The 21,301-nt window shown below is 45.9% G+C and overlaps 1 protein-coding gene and 1 non-coding gene across 12 annotated transcripts in view; both read left to right on the top strand.

The window, feature by feature from the left end:
- GAPVD1 (GTPase activating protein and VPS9 domains 1) overlaps window positions 1-21,301 on the top strand; it is a 279,694-nt gene that overhangs the window by 153,347 nt on the left and 105,046 nt on the right. For all 11 annotated transcript variants that reach the window (XM_063936821.1, XM_063936820.1, XM_063936826.1 and 8 more), the window contains 3 exons: window positions 5,453-5,593; window positions 5,720-5,854; window positions 5,952-6,071. In XM_063936821.1, coding sequence (XP_063792891.1) covers window positions 5,453-5,593; window positions 5,720-5,854; window positions 5,952-6,071 — 396 coding nt within the window. The remainder of the gene's footprint in view (window positions 1-5,452; window positions 5,594-5,719; window positions 5,855-5,951; window positions 6,072-21,301) is intronic.
- On the top strand, window positions 18,363-18,477 carry LOC134953742 (U5 spliceosomal RNA). The gene has a single exon (XR_010185748.1). It is a non-coding gene; the product is annotated as a U5 spliceosomal RNA (small nuclear RNA).

Here is a 21,301-nt window from a genome sequence, read left to right as displayed (position 1 = left end):
AACCAGGCCAGGTGTCAGTGCATCAGTGCACGAGGGTCCTGGGAAAAATGGTGGCTTCTTACGAAGCAATTCCATTCGGAAGATTCCATGCAAGAACGTTTCAGTGGGATCTACTGGACAAATGGTCCGGATCGCATCTTCAGATGCATCAGCGGATAACCCTGTCGACAAGGACAAGGGTGTCTCTTCTGTGGTGGCTGCAGAGTGCTCATCTACTAGAGGGCCGCAGATTTGGCATTCAGGATTGGGTCCTGGTGACCACGGACGCCAGCCTGAGAGGCTGGGGAGCAGTCACACAGGGAAAAAATTTCCAGGGCTTGTGGTCAAGCATGGAAACATCTCTTCATATAAACATTCTGGAACTAAGGGCCATTTACAATGCCCTAAGTCAAGCGAAACCCCTGCTTCAGGGTCAGGCGGTATTGATCCAATCGGACAACATCACGTCAGTCGCCCACGTAAACAGACAGGGCGGCACGAGAAGCAGGAGGGCAATGGCAGAAGCTGCAAGGATTCTTCGCTGGGCGGAAAATCATGTGATAGCACTGTCAGCAGTGTTCATTCCGGGAGTGGACAACTGGGAAGCAGACTTCCTCAGCAGACACGACCTTCACCCGGGAGAGTGGGGACTTCACCCAGAAGTCTTCCACCTGATTGTAAACCGTTGGGAAAAACCAAAGGTGGACATGATGGCGTCCCGTCTAAACAAAAAACTAGACAGATATTGCGCCAGGTCAAGGGACCCTCAGGCAATAGCGGTGGACGCTCTGGTAACACCGTGGGTGTACCAGTCAGTGTATGTGTTCCCTCCTCTGCCTCTCATACCAAAAGTACTGAGAATCATAAGAAGGAGAGGAGTAAGAACGATACTCGTGGTTCCGGATTGGCCAAGAAGGACTTGGTACCCGGAACTTCAAGAGATGCTCACGGAAGACCCGTGGCCTCTACCTCTAAGAAAGGACCTACCTCCAGCAGGGGCCTTGTCTGTTCCAAGACTTACCGCGGCTGCGTTTGACGGCATGGCGGTTGAACGCCGGATCCTGAAGGAAAAAGGCATTCCAGATGAAGTCATCCCCACCCTGGTCAAAGCCAGGAAGGATGTAACCGCAAAACATTATCACCGCATTTGGCGAAAATATGTTGCGTGGTGTGAGGCCATGAAGGCCCCTACAGAGGAATTTCAACTGGGTCGTTTCCTCCATTTCCTGCAATCAGGACTGTCTATGGGCCTAAAATTAGGGTCCATTAAGGTTCAAATTTCGGCCCTGTCGATTTTCTTCCAGAAAGAACTGGCTTCAGTACCTGAAGTTCAGACATTTGTAAAAGGGGTACTGCATATACAACCTCCTTTTGTGCCTCCAGTGGCACCTTGGGATCTCAATGTTGTTTTGAGGTTCCTTAAGTCACATTGGTTTGAACCACTCACCACTGTGGACATAAAATATCTCACATGGAAGGTGACGATGCTGTTAGCCCTGGCTTCAGCCAGGCGTGTGTCAGAATTGGCGGCTTTATCATATAAAAGCCCTTACTTAATTTTTCATTCTGACAGGGCAGAATTGAGGACTCGTCCTCAATTTCTCCCTAAGGTGGTTTCTGCTTTTCACATGAACCAACCTATTGTGGTGCCTGTGGCTACTAGGGACTTGGAGGACTCCAAGTTACTTGACGTTGTCAGGGCCCTGAAAATATATGTTTCCAGGACGGCTGGAGTCAGAAAATCTGACTCGCTGTTTATCCTGTATGCACCCAACAAGCTGGGTGCTCCTGCTTCTAAGCAGACGATTGCTCGTTGGATTTGTAGTACAATTCAGCTTGCACATTCTGTGGCAGGCCTGCCACAGCCAAAATCTGTAAAAGCCCATTCCACAAGGAAAGTGGGTTCATCTTGGGCGGCTGCCCGAGGGGTCTCGGCTTTACAACTTTGCCGAGCAGCTACTTGGTCAGGGGCAAACACGTTTGCTAAATTCTACAAATTTGATACCCTGGCTGAGGAGGACCTGGAGTTCTCTCATTCGGTGCTGCAGAGTCATCCGCACTGTCCCGCCCGTTTGGGAGCTTTGGTATAATCCCCATGGTCCTTACGGAGTCCCAGCATCCACTAGGACGTCAGAGAAAATAAGATTTTACTTACCGATAAATCTATTTCTCGTAGTCCGTAGTGGATGCTGGGCGCCCATCCCAAGTGCGGATTGTCTGCAATACTTGTACATAGTTATTGTTAACTAAATCGGGTTATTGTTGTTGTTGTGAGCCATCTTTTCAGAGGCTCCTTCGTTGTTATCATACTGTTAACTGGGTTCAGATCACAAGTTGTACGGTGTGATTGGTGTGGCTGGTATGAGTCTTACCCGGGATTCAATATCCTTCCTTATTATGTACGCTCGTCCGGGCACAGTATCCTAACTGAGGCTTGGAGGAGGGTCATAGGGGGAGGAGCCAGTGCACACCACCTGATCCTAAAGCTTTTATTCTTGTGCCCTGTCTCCTGCGGAGCCGCTGTTCCCCATGGTCCTTACGGAGTCCCAGCATCCACTACGGACTACGAGAAATAGATTTATCGGTAAGTAAAATCTTATTTTAATTTCTAGACAATTTACATAAGAAAGCATCATACGGTTGGGGAAAATCTTTTTGCTATAACTTCTAGCCATATGATTTGAAGAAACTTTGTTTCATACACAAATGCATGGCATGTGTCATGTTATGCCGACAAAATGCATTGATGATGTCTGAAACATGTTTGAGTTTATTGTAATGCCCTGGCATTTGTGCAAGACAAAGAAGATAATCACTCACTGATGTCCCACACAGAAATCTCAGCTAGGAGTATATCGTGCAACTGTGTGCACAATGCTTTATGCTTCTTGGAAGTGCTAAAGGTCTTGCTTCTAATATTTTTGGATGGGTGTTTTCCATTAGTCATATTTTCTTTTGTACCTGACTGGCACACTCTAGTGGCTCTTTTCTATTACTACGGTCATACGCTAGCTTTATTTGTTTTGGAAATTAATGGGTCTCTAGCATCCATAAGGGATATTAGGGGAATCTAGTACGATGGGGTATAGACTGCGTCCAAAGGAGACGGTACACTTTAAATTTCTTCATCTGGGTGTGCTGACTCCTCCCCTCTTTGCCCCCCTCCCACAGACAGTTTAGAAAAAAGTGCCCTCAGGAGAGGATGCACACTCGGGGAGCTCCAGAGAGTTTTCTCAGTTTATTTAGAATCTTTATTATTTTCGGTATGCTGTTTGGGCAACAGCATAACTGCGCCGTAGTAGTTATGGGTTGGGGGGGGGCGGTCACTGGCCTTGCAAGGTGTCAGAGCCGCTTCACCACTGCAGGACCACGGTCCCGAGAGGTTGTTGTACAGCAGGGCACTGCGCCTTTGCGGTCACAATCGCCGCACACCCCTAACGATAGCCTGAAGGTGACATCAGTGGTGACAAACCAGGGGCCCCGCTAGGGGGGGTCCCCCGGTTCTTGGTGCAGCAGAATGTGGGGACGGCATAAGAGACCCTCCTGGGGGGGACCAGCTATAGCCCCCCTGTGTACACTGGCAGCGGTGGGTAAAACTAGCACTTGTGTGAGGTTTTTTTTTACTCATGGGGAGACTTTTGCCAGTATAAATATGACTGAATCTCCGGCGCCATTACAGGGCGCATAGCTTCCTCAGAGCGGGACCAGCAGCGTTTTGGCGTCTCCCTCTGCTTACAGCTGCAGCAGCAGGCACACACAGCTCCTCCAGACACTCAGGACATGCAGGAAAACTGGTACAGGGGTGTAGCAAAGGCTATTGTACATTAATCTGTGTCCTGGAAAGGACAAAAAAACGGTGTTTCACAGTGATATATCAGCTTGCAGCCTCACTGGGGCTGCTTAGCTTGGGCGTGCTGTTCCTTCCTCTGTGTCTCCTTTAGACCTGTCGACCTAGCACATGTCGACCTAGAAACCCTGTCGACCTTCAATCCATGTCGACCTAGTGACTGTCGACCTATAGTGGTCGACCTAGATACTGTCGATTTGATGAACCACACCCGTTATTAGCCCTGTCTTCTGCTAGGCGTGTCTCAGAATTGGGGGCCTTATCGTATAAAAGCACTTACTTGGTCTTTTATGAGGACAGAGCGGAGCCTAAGGTTGTCTCTGTGTTCCACTTGAATCAACCTATTGTGGTTCTGTCACGTTCTGACATTTCTGCTCCTCTGGAGGCATTGGATGCTGTGTGAGCCGTGAAGATCTAGGTCAAGAGAACGGTTCAAATAAGAAAGCCAGATTCCTTGTTCGTGCTCTATGATGCACAAAAAAAGGGTTGCCCTGCCCGTTGGATTAGACTTACTATCCAACAGGCCTATGTGTCGGCAGCCTTACTTGTTCCTAAGTCTCTGAAGGCCCACTCTACAGGATCGGTGGGCTCTTCCTGGGCGGCTGCCCGTGGAGTCTCGGCCTTGCCACTATGCCGTGCTGTTACCTGGTTGGAGAAGAACACTTTTGTGAAGTTCTACAAATTTGATACCCTGGCCAAAGAGGATACCCAGTTTGGGCAGGTGGTACTGGAGATGTCTCTGCACATTCCGGCCAGTTCTGGAAGCTTTGGGACATCCCCATCGTACTAGTTTCCCCCAGTATCCCTATTTTTTTTTGTTTTACCTACTCTTAAGGTGTGTACACACGGTGAGATTTTGACTTTTTCATTTCTCACTGTGCGATATGGTCTATGGTAGGTATCGCAAGCCGAGATAGACTGTGCAGGCAAGTAAATTTTGACTAACTAATCAAAGTGCCAATTTTGACTATACTTTTATACTAGATTGTCAAAATTTACTTGCCTGCACAGTCTATCTAGGCTTGCGATATCGACCCCACGGGGACCGCGCATCGGGATCGCAAAGGTGGCTTTCACCTTGCGATATGCAATAACTTTCCTTGCGATTTTGACTATATAAGTCGAAATCTCACCATGTGTACACACTTTTAGAGTACTTTGCATTGCAGGTTACATTTTGGGAAATGCTTTTGTCAGGTTTGCCACTTAGTGGTGGTTGTTCGCAGCACTGTACACCATATTAAGCAATGGTTTACAATGAATAATTATTACTAGCCCTGCCCCAGTTAATTCACTAACACACACTATCGCCCTAAGGCTATCCTTAATTGTAAATAATATAAGCTTAATCTATATTTTCCATCCCGTTTAATTAGGATTGACTACATTACATACATTTGTTTCAATACCTTGGCTACCCAAAAGGGAAGCAATGCGATGACCTTTAATAATTTTAGAAATTGTTGTGATCTTGCATTTATGGTACATAATTTTATTGTAAATGGTCATATTACAAAAATATGTAAATTTATGCAGATTTTCTCTTGATGGTCATTGGAATGTTCAAAGAGTATAACCGTGCTCCTAGTGTTGTGATGGCAACCTCTAAATCTCAATCCCCTGTAGGTGCAGCTGCAGAGAATATGCTGGGCAGCTTACTCTGCCTTCCTGGCTCAGGCTCTTTACTCCTTGACCCATGCACTGGATCCACCATTTCAGAGACCACCAGTGAAGCATGGAGTGTGGAGGTCCTCCCCAGTGACTCCGGTGAGTCTGAGAGCTAATACACGGTTTGATGTTAATATTCTGTGAGTGGCACACTACCATTTGGCCTCATTAAAGCACATTTACAGGAATAAAACCTCTTGATGATGCAGACTTCTCTTTCCTTAGAAGCACAAGACTTGAAGCAAGAGGAGCGGCTGCAGGAATTGGAAAGCTGTTCTGGTTTGGGGAGTACATCAGACGACACAGAAGTGAGAGAGGTTAGCTCCCGACCCAGCACCCCAGGACTCAGTGTGGTGTCAGGTAATATATAATATTAACCTACATGTCCCCAGCTTCAGAGTTTAGTAATTCATCAGCGAGCTTTATTTGAATTTCCTTTTTTTTCTTGTCCAACCAGGCATCAGTGCAACTTCAGAGGACATCCCTAACAAGATTGAAGACTTGCGCTCTGAGTGTAGTTCTGACTTTGGGGGAAAGGATTCAGTAACAAGTCCTGAAGTAGAGGACTGTGTTCAAAGTAAGTACCATTCTTGAAGCATACAATCAATATGTATTTGATGTTCTAGTCTTGTGGAGTTGAAGATGACCTTAAATATCATTATTCTTCTGCAGCTTCATAGAATCCTAAATTTAATCTTTATGGAATACTAGACTGGCCACCATGGAAAGATCTGTATATTCGTTGCCTCTGTTTTAGTTCTTTCCGTTTTGTAAAACTGTAAAGAGTTGGCTGTTCCACCATGATCTGCTTCCTGTTCTCCTCTGACCACTGTAATCATGTACAAGTGAAAGTAAACAAGAGAGAAATTGTTTTATGTCGTGGAACCCCGAGTGGGAATAGTCCCTGTTAGTCGGCATGCCTACTGTAGGGATTGTGAGAGGGCGGGATGCAGGTGCTGGTATTTGTGACCGCCAATCATATTACTACATCCTGACTGATAAATATATGCCTATTTGGAAAGTTTAGCTTAAAGGCGTGTGCTTATGTAGTGTCAGTGCAACATAGATGATTGTGCACTCTCACAGTGCCATGGTTTCTATAAGTCTAGATTTAATTATTATTTCTCTGACGTCCTAAGTGGATGCTGGGGACTCCGTCAGGACCATGGGGAATAGCGGCTCCGCAGGAGACAGGGCACAAAAGTAAAAGCTTTAGGATCAGGTGGTGTGCACTGGCTCCTCCCCCTATGACCCTCCTCCAAGCCTCAGTTAGATTTTTGTGCCCGGCCGAGAAGGGTGCAATCTAGGTGGCTCTCCTAAAGAGCTGCTTAGAGTAAAAGTTTTGTTAGGTTTTTTTTATTTTCAGTGAGTCCTGCTGGCAACAGGCTCACTGCATCGAGGGACTTAGGGGAGAGAAGTGAACTCACCTGCGTGCAGGATGGATTGGCTTCTTAGGCTACTGGACACCATTAGCTCCAGAGGGAGTCGGAACACAGGTCTCACCCTGGGGTTCGTCCCGGAGCCGCGCCGCCGACCCCCTTGCAGATGCCGAAAAGTGAAGAGGTCCAGAAACCGGCGGCAGAAGACTTTTCAGTCTTCATAAGGTAGCGCACAGCACTGCAGCTGTGCGCCATTGTTGTCAGCACACTTCATAGCAGCGGTCACTGAGGGTGCAGGTCACCCTGGGCAGCAATGATAGTACCTTATTCTGGCTAAAAATACATCACATATAGCCCCTGGGGGCTATATGGATGTATTTAACCCCTGCCAGGTCTCAGAAAAACGGGAGAAGAAGCCCGCCGAAAAGGGGGCGGGGCCTATTCTCCTCAGCACACAGCGCCATTTTCCCTCACAGAAATGCTGGTGGGAAGGCTCCCAGGCTCTCCCCTGCACTGCACTACAGAAACAGGGTTAAAACAGAGAGGGGGGGCACTTATTTGGCGATATGTATATATATATTAAAATGCTATAAGGGAAAAACACTTATATAAAGGTTGTCCCTGTATAATTATAGCGTTTTTGGTGTGTGCTGGCAAACTCTCCCTCTGTCTCCCCAAAGGGCTAGTGGGGTCCTGTCCTCTATCAGAGCATTCCCTGTGTGTGTGCTGTGTGTCGGTACGTGTGTGTCGACATGTATGAGGACGATGTTGGTGAGGAGGCGGAGCAATTGCCTGTAATGGTGATGTCACTCTCTAGGGAGTCGACACCGGAATGGATGGCTTATTTAAGGAATTACGTGATAATGTCAACACGCTGCAAGGTCGGTTGACGACATGAGACGGCCGGCAAACCAATTAGTACCTGTCCAGGCGTCTCAAACACTGTCAGGGGCGTTAAAACGTCCTTTTACCTCAGTCGGTCGACACAGACACGGACACTGACTCCAGTGTCGACGGTGAAGAAACAAACGTATTTTCCTTTAGGGCCACACGTTACTTGTTAAGGGCAATGAAGGAGATGTTACATATTTCTGATACTACAAGTACCACAAAAAAGGGTATTATGTGGAGTGTGAAAAAACTACATGTGGTTTTTCCTGAATCAGATAAATTAAATGAAGTGTGTGATGATGCGTGGGTTTCCCCCGATAGAAAATTATTGGCGGTATACCCTTTCCCGCCAGAAGTTATGGCGCGTTGGGAAACACCCCTTAGGGTGGATAAGGCGCTCACACGCTTATCAAAACAAGTGGCGTTACCGTCTCCAGATACGGCCGCCCTCAAGGAGCCAACTGATAGGAGGCTGGAAAATATCCTAAAAAGTATATACACACATACTGGTGTTATACTGCGACCAGCGATCGCCTCAGCCTGGATGGGCAGCGCTGGGGTGGCTTGGTCGGATTCCCTGACTGGAAATATTGATACCCTTGACAGGGACAGTATTTTATTGACTATAGAGCATTTAAAGGATGCATTTCTATATATGCGAGATGCACAGAGGGATATTTGCACTCTGGCATCAAGAGTAAGTGCGATGTCCATATCTGCCAGAAGATGTTTATGGACACGACAGTGGCCAGGTGATGCAGATTCCAAAAGGCACATGGAAGTATTGCCGTATAAAGGGGAGGAGTTATTTGGGGTCGGTCCATCGGATCTGGTGACCACGGCATACCCCAAGTCACATCTCAGCAGAAAAAGACATCGTCTTTTCAGCCTCAGTCCTTTCGTCCCCATAAGGGAAGAAGACTGCAGCAGGCAGCCCATTCCCAGGAACAGAAGCCTTCCACCGCTTCTGCCAAGTCCTCAGCATGACGCTGGGGCCGTACAAACAGGTGCGGTGGGGGGTCGTCTCAAGAGTTTCAGCACGCAGTGGGCTTACTCGCAAGTGGACCCCTGGATCCTACAAGTAGTATCCCAGGGGTACAGATTGGAAATTCGAGACGTCTCCCCCTCGCAGGTTCCTGAAGTTTGCTTTACCAACGTCTCCTCCCGACAGGGAGGCAGTATTGGAAACAATTCACAAGCTGTATTCCCAGCAGGTGATAATCAAAGTACCCCTCCTACAACAAGGAAAGGGGTATTATTCCACACTATATTGTGGTACTGAAGCCAGACGGCTCGGTGAGACCTATTCTAAATCTGAAATATTTGAACACTTACATACAAAGGTTCAAATCAAGATGGAGTCACTCAGAGCAGTGATAGCGAACCAGGAAGAAGGGGACTATATGGTGTCCCTGGACATCAAGGATGCTTACCTCCATGTCCCAATTTGCCCTTCTCACTAAGGGTACCTCAGGTTCGTGGTACAAAACTGTCACTATCAGTTTCAGACGCTGCCGTTTGGATTGTCCACGGCACCCCGGGTCTTTACCAAGGTAATGGCCGAAATGATGATTCTTCTTCAAAGAAAAGGCGTCTTAATTATCCCTTACTTGGACGATCTCCTGATAAGGGCAAGGTCCAGAGAACAGTTGGAGGTCGGAGTAGCACTATCTCAAGTAGTTCTACGACAGCACGGGTGGATTCTAAATATTCCAAAATCGCAGCTGTCTCCGACGACACGTCTGCTGTTCCTAGAAAAAGGTCCAGAAAAAGGTGTTTCTCCCGGAGGAGAAAGCCAGGGAGTTATCCGAGCTAGTCAGGAACCTCCTAAAACCAGGCCAAGTGTCAGTGCATCAATGCACAAGGGTCCTGGGAAAAATGGTGGCTTCTTACGAAGCGATTCCATTCGGCAGATTCCACGCAAGAACTTTTCAGTGGGATCTGCTGGGAAAATGGTCCGGATCGCATCTTCAGATGCATCAGCGGATAACCCTGTCTCCAAGGACAAGGGTGTCTCTTCTGTGGTGGTTGCAGAGTGCTCATCTACTAAAGGGCCACAGATTCGGCATTCAGGACTGGGTCCTGGTGACCACGGATGCCAGCCTGAAAGGCTGGGGAGCAGTCACACAAGGAAAAAATTTCCAGGGAGTGTGATCAAGTCTGGAGACTTCTCTCCACATAAATATACTGGAGCTAAGAGCAATTTACAATGCTCTAAGCTTAGCAAGACCTCTGCTTCAAGGTCAGCCGGTATTGATCCAGTGGGACAACATCACGGCAGTCGCCCACGTAAACAGACAGGGCGGCACAAGAAGCAGGAGGACAATGGCAGAAACTGCAAGGATTCTTCGCTGGGCGGAAAATCATGTGATAGCACTGTCAGCAGTGTTCATTCCGGGAGTGGACAACTGGGAAGCAGACTTCCTCAGCACGACCTCCACCCGGGAGAGTGGGGACTTCATCGGGAAGTCTTCCACATGATAGTTAACCGTTGGGAAAGACCAAAGGTGGACATGATGGCGTCCCGCCTGAACAAAAAACTGGACAGGTATTGCGCCAGGTCAAGAGACCCTCAGGCAATAGCTGTGGACGTTCTGGTAACACCGTGGGTGTACCAGTCGGTGTATGTGTTCCCTCCTCTGCTTCTCATACCTAAGGTACTGAGAATTATAAGACGTAGAGGAGTAAGAACTATACTCGTGGCTCCGGATTGGCCAAGAAGGACTTGGTACCCGGAACTTCAAGAGATGCTCACAGAGGACTCATGGCCTCTGCAGCTAAGAAGGGACTTGCTTCAGCAAGTACCATGTCTGTTCCAAGACTTACCGCGGCTGCGTTTGACGGCATGGCGGTTGAACGCCGGATCCTAAGGGAAAAAGGCATTCCGGAAGAGGTCATTCTTACCCTGGTCAAAGCCAGGAAGGAGGTGACCGCACAACATTATCACCACATGTGGCGAAAATATGTTGCGTGGTGTAAGGCCAGGAAGGCCCCACGAAGAAATTTCAACTCGGTCGATTCCTGCATTTCCTGCAAACAGGAGTGTCTATGGGCCTCAAATTGGGGTCCATTAAGGTTCAAATTTCGGCCCTGTCGATTTTCTTCCAGAAAGAATTGGCTTCAGTTCCTGAAATCCAGAAGTTTGTCAAGGGAGTACTGCATATACAACCCCCTTTTGTGCCTCCAGTGACACTGTGGGATCTCAACGTAGTTCTGGGATTCCTCAAATCACATTGGTTTAAACCGCTCAAATCTGTGGATTTGAAATATCTCACATGGAAAGTGACCATGATGTTGGCCCTGGCCTCGGCCAGGCGAGTGTCAGAATTGGCGGCTTTGTCTCACAAAAGCCCATATCTGATTGTCCATTCGGACAGGGCAGAGCTGCGGACTCGTCCCCAGTTTCTCCCTAAGGTGGTGTCAGCGTTTCACCTGAACCAGCTTATTGTGGTACCTGCGGCTACTAGGGACTTGGAGGACTCCAAGTTGCTAGATGTTGTCAGGGCCCTGAAAATATAGGTTTCCAGGACGGCTGGAGTCAGGAAAACTGACTTGCTGTTATCCTGTATGCACCCAACAAACTGGGTGCTCTTGCTTCTAAGCAGACGATTGCTAGTTGGATGTGTAGTACAATTCAGCTTGCACATTCTGTGGCAGGCCTGCCACAGCCAAAATATGTAAATGCCCATTCCACAAGGAAGGTGGGCTCATCTTGGGCGGCTGCCCGAGGGGTCTCGGCTTTACAACTTTGCCGAGCTGCTACTTGGTCAGGGGCACACCCTGGCTGAGGAGGACCTGGAGTTCTCTCACTCGGTGCTGCAGAGTCATCCGCACTCTCCCGCCCGTTTGGGAGCTTTGGTATAATCCCCATGGTCCTGACGGAGTCCCCAGCATCCACTTAGGACGTCAGAGAAAATAAGAATTTACTTACCGATTAATTCTATTTCTCGTAGTCCGTAGTGGATGCTGGGCGCCCATCCCAAGTGCGGATTGTCTGCAATACTTGTACATAGTTATTGTTACAAAAATCGGGTTATTATTGTTGTGAGCCATCTTTTCAGAGGCTCCGCTGTTATCATGCTGTTAACTGGGTTCAGATCACAGGTTGTACAGTGTGATTGGTGTGGCTGGTATGAGTCTTACCCGGGATTCAAAATCCTTCCTTATTGTGTACGCTCGTCCGGGCACAGTATCCTAACTGAGGCTTGGAGGAGGGTCATAGGGGGAGGAGCCAGTGCACACCACCTGATCCTAAAGCTTTTACTTTTGTGCCCTGTCTCCTGCGGAGCCGCTATTCCCCATGGTCCTGACGGAGTCCCCAGCATCCACTACGGACTACGAGAAATAGAATTATCGGTAAGTAAATTCTTATTTTTTTTATTTGGGGTTTATTTACTAAAGGCACCCATACATCAGCAATCACAAAAAAAGCATTCTGCAGAAGTTTTTCCACCCAGATTTAAAGATTCCCCAATCCACCAATCTGCGCCCATACATTACAGATATTTTCCAGTGATTTGTGGATCATTTTCAGCAAATACAAAAATCTGCCAATCTTTAAAGGCTCATCAGTTAAAGGGCCCATACATCAGCAAACAATTTATTGTTTTGCAGATCCCGTGATTTCTTTCCCAGATATATCGTTACCCCAATCCATCTGACTTTGCCCATACATCATAGATATAGTTCAGTAATTTCCAGATAATTTTCAGTTAAACAGATCTGCCAGTCTTGAAAGACTCATCCGTTTACTAGAAACTGTCTGTAGATCTGCCGATTGTTACCCATACACTAGCAATCTAGAGACCGATTTCTCTGTGAAATTAAACGTGTTGAAAAACCTGATTTAACAATCCCAATCAATTTGTGTGCAAAACCTGCGATATGTGAACCCCATACATTACATATTTATTGACACAATCATCTGCAAATTACCCTGATCGATTGCTGATGTATGGGCCCCTTTTATTAGAAATGGTCTGCACATTTGCTGATTGTTACCATACACTAGCAATCTACAGCCCCAATTGATCTATGAAATCCATGCTGGCCAACCTGATTTAACAATTCCAATCGATTTTTGGTCTGAATCCACGATCTGTGAACCCAATGCATTGCAGATTTATTTGCAGAATTGTCTGCAAATTGCCCCAATGCTGATGTATGGAGGCCTTAAGCCTTGGAGAGAGATAATGTACCACTCAACCAGCTCATAAATGTCATTTTTCAAACACAGCCTGTAACAGGGCACTAAGGAGCTGATTTGCTGGTACTTTATCTCTTTCCAATGCTTAGTATAATTCGACCTCTATGGTTTGAGAAATTGTAAAGCAAGTGGCCCACTTGAGCAAGGTCCATATTTCTTGACCATGTAAAGACATACTGGGCGGTATTCAATTCTTTTCACCCCCTTCTACACCCGTTCTGTTTCTGCTAACGGGCATGGTATAATTTCAGCTTGCTACGCCTGAGGTAGCGAGGCGCCCTAACCCTGTACGCAGCTAAACCTGATTACTCTGGGCGCAATATGCGCGATAACAGGGATCGCTTTAGAAAAGAGCTTGGGCGTGATATGCGCGATAACGGGGATCACTTTAGAAAAGAGCTTAGGCGTGTCATATCATTTGAATAACGCCCCCTGTATTGGTGTGTGGTTATAAGGTGACTGTTATACCCCTTTCACATTGCCAAAATAACCTGAGTTATTACCGGGTCGATGTGCAGTGTGAAAGCGCCACAGTGAATTACCTGGGTCGAGCAACCATTCATTTCAACCCAGGTTAAAAGAAGGGTTAAACACGGATTGGACCTGGGTCGCTGTGCAGTGTGTAAGCCTCTGACCCGGGATATTCAACCCTGGTCTCACAAAAAAGGTGCTAGTTGGTTTGTTTGTCTGCTCAGAGCAGTCCCCAGCCACTCCTTTTATTTCCTTTGAAACCTCATCAATGTGAGCCAGAAAAGTCAATTTTAAATCGCATCACATTGTTTAACATGGGTGACCTTTACGATGTGAAAGTGATATAAGGGGGCTTTGTGTGTGTAGTCCTTTGACTTTCTTTTACAATCAACAACAGTGTATTCTCCTGCACCAGACAAACAGTAAGTACCAAATATAACAAAAACCAGCTACACTTAATCTAATAGGCAATTAATGTACCTTTTTATTTGGCTGGAGGTGCTCCCGGAATTATGAGACAAACTCATCAACATATTACTAGGTGGGGATTCACCCCGAAGAAAATTCCTTTTTGGAGCACACTTTTAATAATGATTATGATCTATACAATAAGATATGATGTATTATTTAAAACTTAACTTTTAATCTTTACCCAGTTAATATAAAGAAGGGGGAGCAGAACGAAAGCCAAAAAATAAACAAACCAAGGAAGAATTTATTTAAACAGTGTACTGAAAAAATCTACTTAATTAATAGATAATGAATAAATACCCCTTCATAACTTTTTAAAAAAAAGATACTTTACATAATTTTTGGGGAAAGTATATTATAGTATGTCTTCCCCTGATAGTGTGCAAATAGCACGCAATTGAATTAAATGTCTACCATGTAGCTCCTATATAGGGTTGTGAGATATGATATAATCTCTGAACCAGATTATTTATATCATAAATTAGTAGATATCATTGGGGGCCAGAAACACCCCTTGAACATATTCCAAAAAATCATATCAAACAAAGTATTTGCAATAAATATGTAGATTGTCACCTATACACTCACCATCTCAATTTATACAATGCAACAATAATAATACCACATAATTTATTTATCATTGAAAATAATTCAGAAGATTATAAAGATACGGAATAGATTTGTACAGCATATATTGTAGTTTCCCCCATCTGCTGCCCATCCTCATCCGTTGGAGCGGAGGACGGGTGAGAGTAGGATCACTACTATGCTGATGGAATTAAAGCAACAGTGTCCCCTCGTACCCCCGTAATATTTGCAAGGCCTTCGGCAACAGAGCATATCTAAAGGCCAGTACTCACTGGCCGATGGCAGAGAGATGTGTGCTGAGCGAACCGCTCAGCACACATCTCTCCCGGCGCTCAGCACAGCGCGATCTGTGCTGAGCGCGCGGGGGGAGACGGGGGGGCCGCTCACTTCACCCAGCGGGTGAAGTGAGCGACCCGCTAGATTGGCCTGCATGCAGGCCAATCTAGCAGCAGCGATAGCGATGCGCGGGGCTGCGCATCGCTATCGCTGAGGGGGCTACACACGGAGCGATCGTGCTTAAAATCTAAGCAATCTAGTCAGATTGCTTAGATTTTAAGCAGCGATCGCTCCGTGAGTACCCCCCTTAACACCGATTACGGGGGTACGAGGGGACACTGTTGCTTTAATTCCATCAGCATAGTAGTGATCCTACTCTCACCCGTCCTCCGCTCCAACGGATGAGGATGGGCAGCAGATGGGGGAAACTACAATATATGCTGTACAAATCTATTCCGTATCTTTATAATCTTCTGAATTATTTTCAATGATAAATAAATTATGTGGTATTATTATTGTTGCATTGTATAACTTGAGATGGTGAGTGTATAGGTGACAATCTACATATTTATTGCAAATAATTTGTTTGATATGATTTTTTGGAATATGTTCAAGGGGTGTTTCTGGCCCCCAATGATATCTACTAATTTATGATATAAATAATCCGGTTCAGAGATTATATCATATCTCACAACCCTATATAGGAGCTACATGGTAGACATTTAATTCAATTGCGTGCTATTTGCACACTATCAGGGGAAGACATACTATAATATACTTTCCCCAAAAATTATGTAAAGTATCTTTTTTTAAAAAGTTATGAAGGGGTATTTATTCATTATCTATTAATTAAGTAGATTTTTTCAGTACACTGTTTAAATAAATTCTTCCTTGGTTTGTTTATTTTTTGGCTTTCGTTCTGCTCCCCCTTCTTTATATTAACTGGGTAAAGATTAAAAGTTAAGTTTTACATAATACATCATATCTTATTGTATAGATCATAATCATTATTAAAAGTGTGCTCCAAAAAGGAATTATCTTCGGGGTGAATCCCCACCTAGTAATACTTTCTTTTACAAACCTGCACAATAATGGTATGTTAACTTTTGGTTGGTTAATAATTGCTATTGTACTGGTTTCGGGCATCGATAGGTAAATTAAATTGATTATTTTAATGCCCGATTGAAAGTAATTATATACAAATTTTAAATAACTGTAAGTTACAGTATCGCTAAAGATTAAATTGATCTCAAGATGATTCCCATCCACCCACTCCCCGCCAATTTTTTTTTTTTTTTTTTAGAGTTCTGCGTTAAAGAAGTCTCATGACTGTAAACTTTAATTCGCTGTATATTGATTGAAATTATTAAAGTTGTGTGGTTAATTTGTTCACCGGTGACTTTCAGAAAATGGTTAATTTGGCGCAAGTCATGAGGACGTATCACTTGCTCTAATCTCTGTAGAGTAATTGGACAAAGAGCGGCAGGGCAAATCCTCAGATGGACATTGAAAATACCCACAATGCAATTGTCTGAGTATCCATTTAGAATGTGGGTCAGACTGTAAGACAACAATAAGGAAAGCGTTTTGGAACACATTCTTCAACTCTGCTTCTTCCATTTTATCTTTTTAAACACTTACTCTCCTCAACTATCCTCAGAGTAACTTGACCGTGACTTTGGGGTCTATTTACTAAGCCTTGGATGGAGATAAAGTCGCTGCAGATAAAGTACCAGCCAATCGGCTCCTAACTGTCATTTTTCAAACACAGCCTGTGACATGGCAGTTAGGAGCGATTGGCTACTACTTTATCTCCAGCGACTTTATCTCCATCCAAGGCTTAGTAAATAGACCCCTTTCTTTCTTTTTCATCCACTAGGGGTCACTGGAGTACTCTTGGGATATGGACGGCGTAGCAGAAACAAAGGCACTGAATATTTAAATTTAGAACTCTCCACCCCTCCATATCCCAGAGTACCTCAGTGTACGACCTCAGTGTTTTTTCTGTGCTCAAAGCACTAACATCGGCTTGTGGGAGTTCCCACACTTTGTGGAAGATTTTATTAATTTTTCATTTTTACTTTTTATTTTTTACTTTTTTCAAAAGCACATCCCTTCCCAGTTTCAGGAAAAACATGGGTCCGGGATAGTGCCGCTGCACGGGCAGCGCATGGCGTGTCGGTCCTCACAAAGAGCACCCTCACAGCCACAGGCAGCCCACTGCTCCTGCAACAGCTGAACGGAGCTTATACATAGAAGCCCCGTCGCAGCCATGACTGGATGACTGAAGAGCTGGACGGAGCTTACACATAGAAGCCCCGTCGCAGCCATGACTGGAGAGCTGGACGGAGCTTACACATAAGAAGCCCCGTCGCAGCCATGACTAAGATCACTGGAGAGCTGGACGGAGCTTACACATAAGAAGCCCGTCGCAGCCATGATCAGGGATACAAGCAAGGTAGGCTGGGGAACGGGGCGGTCAGCGCAGGCTGCCGCCCCGCTATGTTGGTTTTAATATGCCGCTTCCGCCGCTCATCCGCCCGCCACAGCCCCAGCCGCTACGTCTGCAAGCTCCATACAGCGCTACGTCCGCCCGTCCCAGCCGCTCCGTCCGGCCGCCCAGCGCCATACGGCCGCAGACGCTCCCTCAGTTCTCAGCACTAAGACGGTGATAACCGGGCCGCCGCTCCGTCCGGCCGCCCAGCACCATCCACCCGCAGATCAGTGCCAGCGCTAAGAGGCTGCAAGAAGGCCTCCCTGCAAGTCTTCCCGGGCTTCCCGCAGAGACACAGCGTTACAGGGGGGAAGAGGGGCGGTGGAATCTGGCGGATCACAGCGGCAAGGGTATGTAAAATACCTATATGAACAGCAGCACAGTGTATATGCAGCTATATATATGTGACAGGTATTTATAATGTATTGTAACCTGTCCTGTGAGTTTCACTGTATAATAGGCTATTGAGCCTATATTACTGTCTGTGATTATCACGGTATAATAGGCTATTGAGCCTATATTAATGTTTGTGATTATCACTGTATAATAGGTTATTCAGCCTATATATTAATGTCTGTTATTATCACTGTATAATAGGCTAGTGAGCCTATATTATTGCTGTATAATAGGCTATTGAGCCTATATTAATGTCTGTAATTATATTCATAGAGCAGGCCTGGCCAACCTGTGGCTCTCCAGATGTTGTGAAACTACACATCCCAGCATGCCCTGCCACAGTTTTAGCCTTCCCTAATAGCAAAACTGTAGCAAAGCATGATGGGACTTGTAGTTTTACAACAGCTGGAGAGCCACAGGTTGGCCAGGCCTGTCATAGAGCATGTGTTGTACCCTGCCTGTGATTATCACATAATAGGCTATATTAACACTGAAACAATTGTAATTTGTTCTGTGATTATCAGGGTCAGCATGGCAAAGGGGCCATTTTAACCATGCTTCCTGTTGTTTTCCAGTTTGTAATTCTGGAACATTCCTGCCCTACATCTCTAAGCCACCAGAGGCGCAGGGGTGTTAGTGGGAATTTGGTTCGGGTTTCACATAGGCTGCCCATGTGAACTGCTTTTCACATAAAGAATACTCTGGTTTGTCTTCAGATCGAATAAATCTTTCGCCTTTTACTAAAGATTTCCGTGGAGAGGAACAACCATGAGTTTCATATAATTTTTTGATGCCTGCCTACGGCTGGGCTTAATATGCTTTTCAGCAATAAAAATATATACAGGTTGAGTATCCCTTATCCAAAATGCTTGGGACCAGAGGTATTTTGGATATCGGATTATTCCGTATTTTGGAATAATTGCATACCATAATGAGATATCATGGTGATGGGACCCAAGTCTAAGCACAGAATGCATTTATGTTTAATATACACCTTATACACATAGCCTGAAGGTAATTTTAGCCAATATTTTTTATAACTTTGTGCATTAAACAAAGTGTGTCTACATTCACACAATTCATTTATGTTTCATATACACCTTATACACACAGCCTGAAGGTCATTTAATACAATATTTTTAATTACTTTGTGTATTAAACAAAGTTTGTGTACATTGAGCCATCAAAAAACAAAGGTTTCACTATCTCACTCTAACTCAAAAAAGTCCGTATTTCGGAATATTCCGTATTTCGGAATATTTGGATATGGGATACTCAACCTGTATATGACACATAATAACTTCAATAAGTCGTGCAAGTGTCTGTCCGTTGCCTATTGTGGTGTCTGTCTGCATAGCGAGTAAGGCTCTAGCGCAGACTAAAAATAATTTTAAAGATCCTATGTTAAGCATTGGCAATTCAAATTAAAGGAGCGGTAACATCGGAGTCTCGGAAGTTACTCCGCCAGCTCTAACGAAGGACAGTCTTTCCAAAGGGCCAATTTCCCTTTGGGTACCAGGGTGTTTATTTAACTGGTCTTATAATTTAATGCACGATTCTATGTCAAATCTCACAGCGATAACTACGAGTGAGAAGGGTACATTAGACCAGCACTCAGATAGTGCGGGGTTTTACACAACCATGCATTGCTAAAACCCAGTGAGTCAATGTCTCCATTTTTACAGAGACTGAGTAGACTCTAACCACTATTTCTCTATCGTCCTAGTGGATGCTGGGGTTCCTGAAAGGACCATGGGGAATAGCGGCTCCGCAGGAGACAGGGCACAAAAGTAAAGCTTTACGATCAGGTGGTGTGCACTGGCTCCTCCCCCTATGACCCTCCTCCAAGCCTCAGTTAGATTTTTGTGCCCGGCCGAGAAGGGTGCAATCTAGGTGGCTCTCCTAAAGAGCTGCTTAGAAAAGTTTAGCTTAGGTTTTTTATTTTACAGTGAGTCCTGCTGGCAACAGGATCACTGCAACGAGGGACTTAGGGGAGAAGAAGTGAACTCACCTGCGTGCAGGATGGATTGGCTTCTTGGCTACTGGACATTAGCTCCAGAGGGACGATCACAGGTACAGCCTGGATGGTCACCGGAGCCTCGCCGCCGGCCCCCTTGCAGATGCTGAAACGAGAAGAGGTCCAGAATCGGCGGCAGAAGACTCCTCAGTCTTCTAAAGGTAGCGCACAGCACTGCAGCTGTGCGCCATTTTCCTCTCAGCACACTTCACACGGCAGTCACTGAGGGTGCAGGGCGCTGGGAGGGGGGCGCCCTGGGAGGCAAATGAAAACCTAATTTGGCTAAAAATACCTCACATATAGCCTCCGGGGGCTATATGGAGATATTTAACCCCTGCCAGAATCCACTAAAGAGCGGGAGACGAGCCCGCCGAAAAAGGGGCGGGGCCTATCTCCTCAGCACACAGCGCCATTTTCCTTACACAGCTCCGCTGGTCAGGACGGCTCCCAGGCTCTCCCCTGCACTGCACTACAGAAACAGGGTAAAAAAGAGAGGGGGGGGGCAGAATTGTGGCAAAAATATATTATTAAAGCAGCTATACAGGGAGCACTTATTATAAGGCTATCCCTGTCATATATAGCGCTTTTGGTGTGTGCTGGCAAACTCTCCCTCTGTCTCCCCAAAGGGCTAGTGGGGTCCTGTCTTCGTTAAGAGCATTCCCTGTGTGTCTGCTGTGTGTCGGTACGTGTGTGTCGACATGTATGAGGACGATATTGGTGTGGAGGCGGAGCAATTGCCATATATGGGGATGTCACCTCCTAGGGGGTCGACACCAGAATGGATGCCTTTATTTATGGAATTACGGGATAGTGTCAACACGCTAAAGCAGTCGTTTGACGACATGAGACGGCCGGACAATCAATTAGTGCCTGTCCTGGCGCCTCAAACACCATCAGGGGCTGTAAAACGCCCTTTGCCTCAGTCGGTCGACACAGACCCAGACACAGGCACTGATTCTAGTGGTGACGGTGACGAATCAACCGTATTTTCCAGTAGGGCCACACGTTATATGATTTTGGCAATGAAGGAGGCGTTACATTTAGCTGATACTACAGGTACCACTAAACAGGGTATTATGTGGGGTGTGAAAAAACTACCTATATTTTTTCCTGAATCAGAAGAATTAAATGAGGTGTGTGATGAAGCGTGGGTTGCCCCCGATAAAAAAATGCTAATTTCAAAGAAGTTATTGGCTTTATACCCTTTCCCGCCAGAGGTTAGGGCGCGCTGGGAAACACCTCCTAGGGTGGACAAGGCGCTCACACGCTTATCAAAACAAGTGGCGTTACCCTCTCCTGAGACGGCCGCACTTAAAGATCCAGCAGATAGGAGGATGGAAAATATCCAAAAAAGTATATACACACATACAGGTGTTATACTACGACCAGCTATAGCGACAGCCTGGATGTGCAGTGCTGGGGTAGCTTGGTCAGAGTCCCTGATTGAAAATATTGATACCCTGGATAGGGACAATGTTTTACTGTCTTTAGAGCAAATAAAGGATGCATTTCTTTATATGCGTGATGCACAGAGGGATATCTGCACACTGGCATCACGGGTAAGTGCTATGTCCATTTCGGCCAGAAGAAGTTTATGGACGCGACAGTGGTCAGGCGA

The sequence above is a fragment of the Pseudophryne corroboree genome, chromosome 8 (genome assembly GCF_028390025.1).
Source record: "Pseudophryne corroboree isolate aPseCor3 chromosome 8, aPseCor3.hap2, whole genome shotgun sequence".
Taxonomy (NCBI): domain Eukaryota; kingdom Metazoa; phylum Chordata; class Amphibia; order Anura; family Myobatrachidae; genus Pseudophryne; species Pseudophryne corroboree.
The sequence above is the reverse complement of the archived record's forward strand: the minus strand, read 5'-3'. Positions and strand labels throughout refer to the sequence as shown.